At 46.1% G+C, this 12,641-nt stretch overlaps 1 protein-coding gene across 37 annotated transcripts in view; it reads right to left on the reverse strand.

Moving 5' to 3' along the window:
• Nucleotides 1-12,641, reverse strand: part of LOC144124579 (coiled-coil domain-containing protein AGAP005037) — a 489,877-nt gene that overhangs the window by 112,808 nt on the left and 364,428 nt on the right. For 31 of the 37 annotated variants that reach the window (XR_013313234.1, XR_013313233.1, XR_013313235.1 and 28 more), the window contains one exon: nt 616-717. The exons of the other annotated variants lie outside the window; for them this stretch is intronic. Coding sequence is in view for 28 of the 31 variants with exons in the window: in XM_077657348.1 (XP_077513474.1) it covers nt 616-717 (102 nt within the window). In the remaining 3 variants the exon portion in view is untranslated. The remainder of the gene's footprint in view (nt 1-615; nt 718-12,641) is intronic. 37 annotated transcript variants of the gene reach the window in all.

Genomic DNA, 12,641 nt, shown 5'->3' on the forward strand with positions numbered 1-12,641 from the left:
ATTATGCAGTTGAAAAAAAATTCATCCCTGAGCTGGATTCGCTCTACTGCCGGCAATAACAAAACATGCGGCTTTGTTCCTCGTGCCCCAGCCCGGCGGCTGCGTGCATTTCCACGATTTAATAATATTTTTAAACATCAGGTCTCCTTCAGGTGCGCTGAAGTATTTGTAATCGAAACTAACCGGAGTTTCCTACCCCTGGCAAGCCGGTGTTGGTGGCTTTCGGTTAGTCGATCTGGGCGAAACGGTCTCGAGTGTGCAACATGTGCGGCCAAACCGGGTAATTACCGTTTTCAAGCTAATTACGAAGAAAAAAATTACTAGAATGTGCAAGCTATGTGCGCAGCTTCACCTCGAACAAGCCAGAGGTTAAGGCAGGAAAAATCTTAAAGGTTGCTGCGATAAAGATGCAAAGCACTGTACATATAACGTTGGTAGCTTGTAATCACGCAGCACTATTCTCGAGATAAGCCTAATAAATGAGAAAGCTACCAGAATGAATTTGATGCGGCAAACATAAGGTTTAAACCAACGCTTCGCGCACTCCTGCATCCACGTTCAGAGCCTGTATGAACACGCGACAATCGCCAGAGGAAGTACAGCGCCGTGTACTACCTAGGGATGTCATCATGGCCGCTCGAGACGCCAGCTCATTGTTGACGTAGACGCTTCCAGAGGGCGACATCGACGCCCTGTAGTCTTCCTTGTACCGATTTCCTGACGGACAAACGGGCCACGTTAGACAAGGCCACGAGAGGGAGCTGGTGCAGGCCCCACAAGGGGCTCTGGCCACGAGTGCGTGCATGCATGCTGGCTCGGCCATGCCATTTACGGTCGCAAAGCGGCATGCACACAATTCCTGACTAGAGACAGGCCTCCTTTGCGCCGCTAACGAAATTCAACGAAATCTTGGCACTTGAACACACTGCGAGGCGCAAGATGTAGACAAGCAGATGTTAAAATCATACCAGGTGTTTCAGCGAAGGTCAACCAACGTTTTTTACAACAGGCTTTTTGAGGTATGAAGGCGGCTTCTGCTGCACAATAATACTTACGTTGGCGGACGTCTGAAAACATGTAAATAATGTTAGCCGCTTAAATAATTTCTGATAATGAATTTTTAACTATAACAGTTAGGCTACTGGTTGCAATTAGAGATTTGTAGCCGGTCGCTAGTAACAGCCATATCAGTTTTTAGAATTTCGAAAACGCGATTACCCTCGGCGCTGTGGCTCGACAAAATTTGGCAATTTCGACTAGATACGTGCCCCGGAGGGGTTGCTTTCCCTGCATGATTTGCTAAAGCGCATGTATTTCGGCACGACGCTAGCATAACTTGTTGGGCCGCAACTCGAAGGGTTATCGTGTTTTCGAAATCCCAAAAACTGTCATGGTTATTGCTAACTACCGGCTACAAATCCCTAACTGCAGCCGGTCACCTAACTGTTATAGTTATAAAGTTAATTGCAAGAACTTAGTTAAGCGGCTCATTAGTTGACAATATTTACATGTTTTCTGGTGTCCGCCAAGGCAGGTATTATTGTGCCGCAGAAGCCACCTTCATACCTGCAAAAGCCTATTTAAAAAAAAATTATTCACGTTCGCTGAAACACCCGGTATACCTCAGATCCAGCAACGCCTTTCTAAGGGCTGAATTTCGCAGTTCAATCGCTTGCCTTGCGTTTCCACTCAATTTTCCTTTTAGCTTTAAGCGCATGCACCCGGAATGAAATACATGCTAACCTAAGTTTGTAATGCTGGTTAAGAAATACTGTACGAGTCCCCATCAAAACGTAATACCTAAGCCAGAGTGCTGGCGGTCTTTTTTTTTTCTTTAAACTAGCCGTAACAGTTGTAGGGCAGAGAGTGGACAAGACATGACAGTCTGTTGACTTAAGGACACTTGAGGTTTAAATGCGTGATAAAATAGGATATTTAGTTTCCATGACTCGCCGCTTCCCCTGCACGCTGAAAATCGACTTAGTGGGGACAAGATTGGTATTATCTAAGCTGAAAAAAACAAAAAACTCGAAGTGAGTCTTGATGAACTCGAATGCGGTCGAAAAGGCGCCAGTGTCTGCATCCCATCTTGTTCGGTACCGTGCAGTTCAACAGAAAAGTACGTTCGAGGTTAATGATTTATTACCATTGATCGCTGGCCTTAATTTATGCAAAGTTTAAGATTGTTTGCGCCTCGCCTTCTTACGAGGGGATTCTTTTAGCAGCAGGCTACACCACAGACTTTCTCAAGATTACCCAGAGGGAAAAAGAGGCACCACCATCTACGCGAGTTTGTTAAAGGAGTATAGACACCAAATTTTTACTTAGGTCTTTTCTTCTTTCAAATGATGCGTTAGACATTAGTATACATGGATCACACCATGATATTCGCTTACAACTGCGAAATAATTTATAATTGAATTTCTTCTTGATGCTCTCTCGTGTAATTGACGTTGAGGTCACGTTATGCACGAAAAAAAACTGCAATATAACTGCTGATACATCGTTTGTTGTCATCTCAGGTCTTGAAGCAGGCTTACTTAAGTGCTGTAGTCAATTAAAGATATGTATCAGCGATTATGCTGCAGTTTGTTGCGTGCCTCATGTGACCTCGACGTCAAATACGCGGCATAGCCGTCGTTCTCCTGACGAAACCGAAACAGCGTCAACGTAATTATAAACTATTTAGTGGTCGTAGCCGGATACCACGCGGTGATGCATATATTCCAATGTCTAACGCATCAATTTTAAAGAAGAAAACGCGCAAGTAATTTTTTGCGTCTATAGTCATTTAAAGGGCACATCACCCAGAGCGGGAATGCAAGGAACATGAGGTTTCGCGTTTGGCTTGCTTGGTGCTGGGTCAAAAACATGTATGCTGCCTCAGGATCGGTAGCTGCGGCACGAAGCTCTCCTCTATCGCCAGATTAAATTATTTCATTCTCGCTTCTTCAATAAACTTACCGCAAATAAATGTCTGGTGTCAGGCTGGCATGGAAATTTTCACAGCATTTCTTAGAGGTTTGCCTGAGAAGTGTGGAATTGTTGAGTCCATGTGTTGTTGTGCCCAATAACAGCCAAGCCAAACACGAAACGACGTCTTCACCGCATTTCTAGCTGCGCCTCCCGGGCACGATGGATCAAATCAGCACTTTTCCCTCTAGGGAGCCACGAGACGCTGCATGGTGGCGCAAAACGCGACGTTGTTGTGTTCCGCAGATGCTTTTACTGCTATCCCCAAAGCTCTGCCCTTGTCGTTTTCTGGGATGGTCCGGACGTACAAACGGAAAACACTGACTGGCACGAAGATGATTTTTTAGATAGTCTATAAACTACTTTTACCTATGCAGTCTATAGAGTTTCTATAGACAAATCTTATAGGTTAGTCTATAGACAATACAAGGTCTACAGTCTATCAACAATCATTGATTTTTATCTATAGACAGTCTATAGACCATGAATGCACAAAAGGAAATATCAATAGGAAAGCAATATGGCCTATAAGAAGTCTATAGAAAGCCTAAAAGCCATTTTTATAGGGGTGTGAGGAAAGCTGTGGAGAGCATCCAGCAGCGCCGGTGCAAACAGGCGTGGTGGTGTTCCCAAAGATACACACCACTTGACATTAAAGGAAATTGAGGGAATGTGACAGGCAATTGAAGTGCACAGAGTTGCTTTGGAACCAAATGGCACAATTTGTACGGCAAGCAATAACGGCCACTTGTGGAACAATTTTGTCAATGGAGCAAGGTCTCTTCAGCGCGACGTACACAGTCACGTTCAAAACCGCGTGTTCACGTACTGCGAATGTGTGCGTTTGCCTGCATGTGTAGTTTTTGCGTCAGGTGGTGTTCGCATACCCATGACTATAGCGCACCAATGAAGTTAAGCGTAAAAAACCAGCTAGACCCATTTGCAGCTTTACTTCAGTGAATCGAACGAACATGAGAAACCAAGTAGACCTATTTGCAGCTTTACTTAAGTTAATCGAACCAAATTACGACTCCATTGGAATAAGCGGAAGGCCAACAGTTGTTAAACTCAAACGAAAAAAAAAGTTGCGAAGACAGGAGAGAACTGAAAAGGTTCGCTTAGCGTGGCTACACACTAGGCCTGGATGTAAAGAACTGCCTATTTGTAGCGGAAACTTGAATAAAGCACCGTCAGATACTGTACAGTTACAGTGTTCGTCGAGAGGATATGCGAGAAGGTGTTGTTAGAACTTATGCAGCCAGGATCGTCTCAATTCATGGCAAGAATGAGTAATATTTTAATTTTGGAACGGGTGTCTCATTCTGCCCCGAGGGTTCTGGCAAAATTTAATGTATTCCACTACGTCTGGGCTATTCATATTCACTGACCACGACGCTAGGATGGTGGCAAACATAGTGCAGTAATATCAGTTTGTTGGTACTTGTGAACAACAAAGAAAGCGAAGGCGACGATTTGCCAGTTTGTGTCGAGGCCCTGTCTGCAGTTTGAACTGTTGAGTCTCCTGCTGAAAACATACACTGTACTGTAAACGCGAGAAAAAATCATGTTGCTGTCGTGTCGCGTACTCCCCTACTCTCACCTACGTCTGTGGTAAAGTAATGGCCGGAGCACCTGGCAACCGTAGAGCGAAGCCTCAAAACCAGGTGTGCCACACGATCGTCTCAAGCAAATGTCATGGAGCAACGGAGAAGGGCTCAGCGCGTGCATTATCAGAGAGGAGATGTTTACGCACAAGCGCGGCTATCAAACGCGTAGCGTTCGAGGCAGACCGCAGGCGCTAAATAAAGAAACAACCGAGTATGAAGAGCACGACTAGCCTCCGTCCCTTGGGAATAAGGCTGCATTGCGCGATCAAAGCATTGCTCGTTCAGGTCGTCAAATCTTCGTGCATTACGGGATCTGCATCAATCGCTTCTACAAGTTCAGTTCTCCACAGCGATCGTCGCTTCTGCTCGCGTGGCTCGAGGTGCTGCCCGCTTTAATGCCTTATTGTTTATGGCGAACAGAAAAGGCGCCGGTGGTCACAAAAAACAGCGCCCGAAACGCAAGACGTCTCTGCAAACTCCGCAAATGCTTTTTGCCTATCTTCAAAGTTCAAGCTTTACGTTTATATATTTCAAGGAAAGAGAAAGCTGGCTAAAAAAAATAAATATCTACATCGCGTCCAGAGTCACACGACGCAGGCTCGGAATCTAGCGTTTCTTTTTTTAACCTAAAGTTTGATGCGGCGCCTTAGGCGTTCGTGAGATGTCCGAAGTTTCACCCAGCCGCAGCTATGCGGGCCTGCAGATCGAGCGCAGGGCACAACACTGCCGAATTTCACAAAGGCCAGTCCTTTCGTAATACCGAAAGCCGTCCCAAGCAATTTAATCAGCGCCGTCCAGAAACTTCTTTTTGAGCGGAGCTCAGTGCGGCGCACACGCCTCCCTCCCCCCGTCTCACCCGCTCTATCGGCGATCGTTGGGACGTCGGCCCACATCAGGGGCCGGCGATCGGGAAGCACCACGATACAGGATCAATAGCACACGCTCCGCTGGAGACAGCGCCGCCGGGGGGCGGGGGGGCGAGCCATCAGCGGGCGTCATCCTCAGGCGCACCCTAACGCGACGCGAACGCTGCTCGGCATCCTCCAAGGACGCCCGCAACTCGGGACAGAACCGCGTCGTCGCTGTAAGCTGCTCGGCACCGCCTAGTAATGCGTGTTTCGCCTGCCATGCGGATTAGTGGTATCCGCTGCAAGGCCTCGTGCGTTCTTTCTGACCAGCGGCGTGAAATGAGGAGACATTTCCATGTTCCTTCACTTGTGACTCACCAGGCCCAAGTTTCGACGCTGCAAATGGATGCCGGCAACTCGAGACAAGGCGCAGTCGCCTTTGCGTTCCTGGATTCACGGAGCCTGTATTTCATGGCTTAGTAGAGCGTTCTTGCGGGCTGGTTGGCTCATTTCGACGAAAGTTTAAAATGAATAGCCTGTGCTTTCGCTAACGCGAACATACAGTTGGCAGTCTGCGCCTGTGAAAGTGTATTCGTTTCTTCGACTCTCGTCCTCGTCCTATTCACGGAGCCTTAACTTTCCGTGTATTTCGTAGGTCCGGTATGTCTCATTCACGGTGTCCTTGCGTGCTTACATCATTTACTCGATGGGCTGTGATTAGAAGAGAAGCAACAAATCTGGTTTGTTTTTACATAAGACTACGGCCGTTTGACATCATTAGCTGGAGAGAGGCAGTGTGGACTAGAGCGCTGACGTTCCATGCTCTGACAAAAAAAAAAAAATAAATTCGTCAGTTACACTCGAAATTCCCCATTTCAGACCCTTTTTCGCTGAGGCAGCTCGAAAACATCACCAACTTGAAATGAGTAAGACAATCTAGGTTGCTAAAGTTTCCTAGAGCGCCGTGAAAACGTCCTTATCGCTTAAATTTAACCTCTCCAATTCGCAGAAACAAAAGAATACCCAAAATGGAAGAACATCGCTGCTAGAGGTGCAGTGCCCGTGTGTCATGTCACACCTCAAATTCCCATTTAGTCAAATCAAATGCCCGGCGAATCCACTGCGATTGTGCTACGACATACTTGCTCTACTCGGTTCCAGAGGAACGAATCATTTTGATAAGAGCACGTGCATTTTCCGCCCGCCTGCCAGGGCCGCGTCAGGCGGTGTAGTCGATAGAATGCTGAACTCTATCACATCTAGAATTTCTTACTAAACCCGCGAATTTCATTCGAATGCGCGGAATATTCGAATAACTTCCCCTTGAACATGTTTGGAATGAAACAAAAATTTGCGACCGTGCGCATGGGAGAAGGAGAAACTTACAGGGTACATTTTACCAATCTGTAAGGAAACGGTGTGCCTACAGCAGCCCTGAAATGAAGTTCCGAATTTTGTGCAGGAAAGTATAGGATACAAAATCTTTACATGTGAACCGCGTGCTTGTGAAAAGCATGGACACGTCCGATCGCCTAAAATGCGGAAGCATTGTTTAAGGCAGCACGTTTCTGTCTTCTTTCAAGAAAAACCGAGTGAAAACATCGATACAGAGATTTTCCCACCGCTCACGACAACGAAGAGAAATGCGACGAATGCGCTATACAAAGAAAATAACATCACAACGGCTCTTCGTCAGCATAGGGTTCGCACATAAAAATTGAAAGGCCTTATGATGGTCTTTTGGCACATTTTTTTTCTGCAAAGTTATTTTCCATGTGTTCGTGCTAGTTTCCTCGATGTTCTTACATGAAAATACATGTTGTTAGGAGCTGTTAATAAAGTAGCCTTCATTTCATCTAGTAAGGCAGAAACTTGGGCTAGTTGGTTATTGTTTGAACTCATATTTTCTAGCGCTTAGTGAACACAAGGGACAAGAACACAAATACACAGGACGTACGCTAGTCTTCAACTGTCGTTTAATCGAAAAAACATTCAATATAAGACATCTCTATTGCTGATATTCACACACGCGCAGTAGCAAACGCCACGTTTCAAGAACAATTCTTTTTTTGATAGATAAACCGATGGGGTGCTGACACATTTTGAACCTTCTTTATCAATGCACATAGCTTCGAAAATTTCCCGTTCTGATTGCGTTTTTAGTGTTCCTAGAATGCTTGTTTCATGCAAGATTGGTGTGCAGGGTACAGGGTCAGGGTCGCCAGGGTACCGTTCGATGAGACAGCGTTTGCAGTGCACCGCGAGTTACCCCCCCCCCCCCCCCCCCCCCGCCGATATGGATTCTGTTGCCAAGCGGTGCTCTCTCAGCCTTTCATTAACGCATCTTCCTGATTGCCCGATATAAGCCTTGCCACAAGTGAGCGGGATTTTATAGACAACACCCATTTTGCATGGTACGAACTTCTTTTGGTGGTTCTTAGTGTACATTGGCTTCCTTGCCTCGCTGTTCACGAGTGGGCACAAGCGCACTAGTTTCTTCGGGGCAGTCAAAACAAGATCGACGCCACAGTTTTTCGCCACCTTTTTTAGACGGTGCGACATGTTGTGAACATACGGCATAGCCACAAGCTGAGTCCGCCGCTAGGCATCATCACGGTTATGTGGCTTCCCAGTTCTCACTTCCTTCAGCAGCTTTTCCGCAACAGATGTCAGAGTTTCCTCTGGAAACCCGGCCTTCTCTAGGCGAAGCTTTTGCAGTCTCACACTTTCTGTGATGCAATGCTCGCACGACTTATTGAGAGCAGCGCGGAAGGCATTCATGGCAATACCCCTCTTTACAAGTTTAGAGTGCGCCGATTGATAACTGAGAATTTCTTTTTTTTTTTGTTCTCGGCTGATACATCCAGCAAACACGTGCCTTTTCAAACCTAATGCATATATCAAGGAACTGCAGCCTCTCGTCGTTTGGAATTTCGGTTGTAAAGGCTAGACCCAGGCTACAGGAATTAAAAACATCAAGCACATTTTTCACCACATCGTTCGGTTTGTCAGACTGTGTTAGATTCATTACTACAAGGTAGTCATCAACATATCTAAAAATGCGTTTAACTTTGTCAGTGTTAATCCGCGCGACAATGCGTTGGTCAATGTATGCTAAAAAGAAATAACTAAGAACGGGGGCGATGCAGGACCCAATGCAAATGCCATCCTTCTGTACATATTCTGCACCTTCATGCTTTATGACAGTCGATGACAGGTAAAATGAAACAAGGTTTAAAAAGCTTTCAATTGACATGCCAGTAGAATTCTGAAATGACAAAGGGTTTCCACTTTCAATACAGTCGCGCAACGCAATCAAGATTTCCCCCTGCGGCATCGAGTAAAAAAGCTCTTTTACATCTACTGAAAAGGCAAAATTAACGTGCCTAGAATCTTCGTGGTTCTTAAGATAGTCCACTACTTCATTAGAATTACTAACCAGAAACGGGTCCTCAATGTTCAAGAGACTTAATTTCTCTTGCAAGAATCTAGAAAGGGCGCCTTGCCATGACCCTTTCTCTGTTACAATTGTCCTCAGTGGCACATCCTCCTTATGTGTTTTCGCGGAGAAGAAAACGCTTAATCCTACTTCCTTACTGGCACCTATCTTTTTGCCTAAATTATCCAGTCCCTTCTCTTTACATAACCTTAATGCCTGTTTTTTTCGCTTTCTGGCTGGTCACCATCGGAGCTACAAAGTTCTTACTTAATGCCATTTTTACCTTTTCATTGTACACACTGTTTGATATGACCACAAATCCTCCCTCCTTATCCGCTACTAGAAGCTTCAGATTGTTAGTTCTTAGATACTGAATAGCATCTTTGATGGGTTCACTCACACTTTTCTGAGTTCCTTTTTGCCTCATAAGGCAATCGAGGCCTTCGGAAATGCACCATCCCTTGTCATCGTCCTGTGCTTTGCAGGGAATCCTTTTCACTACTGACAGTTGCTCGACACAAGTCATCTTGGGCTCCGTGCAGAACTTGGGACCGTAGTTTAGGACCTTTTCCACTTCCTTGGGCACCGACGTACCGAGGCACAACACTTGCCCTTGCTGGCATCCCTTCTTTTGTTGGCGTCTCTTCCATTCACATAGTTGTGATACACATTTTCCCCAAAGGTACTCCGTCTTAGTAGATGCTTCACGGTTCCACAATTTGAATACATCTTCTCTCACCCCGGGGTATAAATCCTTTGTTGTCGCATGCAATCGTAGTATACCTTGCAGGTGACGTACTTGCCTCCACAGTTCCCCTCGCATGATCTTCATAATCCTAACAGCATGTCTCGATGCCGCAGGGGGAAATCTTGATTGCGTTGCGCGACTGTATTGAAAGTGGAAACCCTTTGTCATTTCAGAATTCTACTGGCATGTCAATTGAAAGCTTTTTAAACCCTGTTTCATTATACCTGTCATCGACAGTCATAAAGCAAGGAGGTGCAGAATATGTACAGAAGGATGGCATTTGCATCGGGTCCTGCATCGCCCCCGTTCTTAGTTATTTCTTTTTAGCATACATTGACCAACGCATTGTCGCGCGGATTAACACTGACAAAGTTAAACGCATTTTTAGATATGTTGATGACTACCTTGTAGTAATGAATCTAACACAGTCTGACAAACCGAACGATGTGGTGAAAAATGTGCTTGATGTTTTTAATTCCTGTAGCCTGGGTCTAGCCTTTACAACCGAAATTCCAAACGACGAGAGGCTGCAGTTCCTTGATATATGCATTAGGTTTGAAAAGGCACGTGTTTGCTGGATGTATCAGCCGAGAACAAAAAAAAAAGAAATTCTCAGTTATCAATCGGCGCACTCTAAACTTGTAAAGAGGGGTATTGCCATGAATGCCTTCCGCGCTGCTCTCAATAAGTCGTGCGAGCATTGCATCACAGAAAGTGTGAGACTGCAAAAGCTTCGCCTAGAGAAGGCCGGGTTTCCAGAGGAAACTCTGACATCTGTTGCGGAAAAGCTGCTGAAGGAAGTGAGAACTGGGAAGCCACATAACCGTGATGATGCCTAGCGGCGGACTCAGCTTGTGGCTATGCCGTATGTTCACAACATGTCGCACCGTCTAAAAAAGGTGGCGAAAAACTGTGGCGTCGATCTTGTTTTGACTGCCCCGAAGAAACTAGTGCGCTTGTGCCCACTCGTGAACAGCGAGGCAAGGAAGCCAATGTACACTAAGAACCACCAAAAGAAGTTCGTACCATGCAAAATGGGTGTTGTCTATAAAATCCCGCTCACTTGTGGCAAGGCTTATATCGGGCAATCAGGAAGATGCGTTAATGAAAGGCTGAGAGAGCACCGCTTGGCAACAGAATCCATATCGGCGGGGGGGGGGGGGGGGGGGGGGGGGGTAACTCGCGGTGCACTGCAAACGCTGTCTCATCGAACGGTACCCTGGCGACCCTGATCCTGTACCCTGCTCACCAATCTTGCATGAAACAAGCATTCTGGGAACACTAAAAACGCAATCGGAACGGGAAATTTTCGAAGCTATGTACATTGATAAAGAAGGTTCAAAATGTGTCAGCACCTCATCTGTTTATCTATCAAAAAAAGAATTGTTGTTCTTGAAACGTGGCGTTGCTACTGCGCGTGTGTGAATATCAGCAATTGAGATGTCTTATATTGAATGTTTTTTCGATTAAACGACAGTTGAAGACTAGCGTACGTCCTGTGTATATGTGTTCTTGTCCCTTGTGTTCACTAAGAGCTAGAAAATATGAGTTCATTTCATCATTTGCGATTTATGAGTACCGCACCACTTCACTTTGCAGACGTTTCCAGCCGGGCAGCTGCGGATTTAGGCAAACTACGTAGGTTGCCTAATAGCGTAGCCGTAAACGCCGCAATGCTTGAAGGATATGCAGTGGTGTTGTGACCGGCAACCGCAGCTGCGCTGTAACTCCAAACATACTCTGAAGTGCGACGTCACCGAGGTATTATAAGTCTGTTTTGTTTGCTAAAGTGCCTCTCCCCTGCGCAACTACGATGCCACACTGAGCGCCACTATTTTGAAGAAGCACCGAGGCACTTCTATAAATTACAAGACGAAGCGAAACTCGCCGCGATGTGCTCTAACTTCAAGAAACGAACCCGCAGGCAGGGGTTTACTTGTGCTTATAAACTTGTTAGGGGCCTCAGATGCACAAGCGATGAATCTAATTCGGGCACCAGTTAAGTCAAGTGATAACAACACTCGAGTTCGCTGAATGCATGCAAACTCCCCCCCCCCCCCCCCTCCCACCCATTACCACTGTGCCAGGGTACTCAAGTAAGTTTGGTTACACTCTGACACAGGGGCAAGAAATGGTGCAACATGGCTGACCATGCATGTAGATGATGTTGCGTTTGTTCACCTGAGCAAGCACTTTAATGTGTGACAGGAGACACGACCGAAACGGTCCAGGCTCATATGTTACAGTAAGTGAACTACGAAAAGTTAGCAGTTAAAATCTTGGAGAACAGAGGAGCAGTCAAAACTCCAAGTGCAGTGTGAAGATGCGTTGAATTAGAGTGTGCCGAGAGTGCTGGCGAGACGACAAAAGATTACGACGCCACAAACACGCGTTCTTAGGCCAGCCGCGGTAGCCCAGTGGCTTTCGCGCTCGAACGCTGAGCCCTTGATCGAGGGTTCGAATTCTAAAATTCCGTCCGCGTGCCGTGCAATGTGAGTGCCTTGCAAAACAACACCAGGTGGTGGGAATTAATCTGACGCCCTCAACAACGGCGCCTCTCTCGCTCCCATGTGTACCTTCGGGACGTTCAATACCACATCGTGTCATATCAAACATTTTTAATAGTGTTAGGAAAATTCACAGCGCAGACAACCCTTGTTTTGGTCTGTTTGAAACGCACTTCTCCCGCCTAACATTTCGGCAAAGTCTTGGGACACACGCATGTCAGCGGCTCTGAAATTTTTCACCGCAGCCTTGGACCCCCGCGCTTCTGCTGCGGTGTTGCTGCAGAGCTGTACAGGGCGTCCCACCTAACTTTAGCCAAGGTTTTGAAATACGCCGAGGCTGTCTAGGACGACGCGACCAAATGCATGCTGCTGGCTATTGTATGTAGCAAATCACACTATTTTTTGTATTGCGCTAACCGCACAATTAATTGAGATTAATTAACCAACTTCGCAAGCAACGAAGATAGGCAAAAAAAATCCAATGTGAAAGTTGTAGAGCGATCCGCGAAAACTCCAACT

The sequence above is a fragment of the Amblyomma americanum genome, chromosome 3 (genome assembly GCF_052857255.1).
Source record: "Amblyomma americanum isolate KBUSLIRL-KWMA chromosome 3, ASM5285725v1, whole genome shotgun sequence".
Lineage (NCBI taxonomy): Eukaryota > Metazoa > Arthropoda > Arachnida > Ixodida > Ixodidae > Amblyomma > Amblyomma americanum.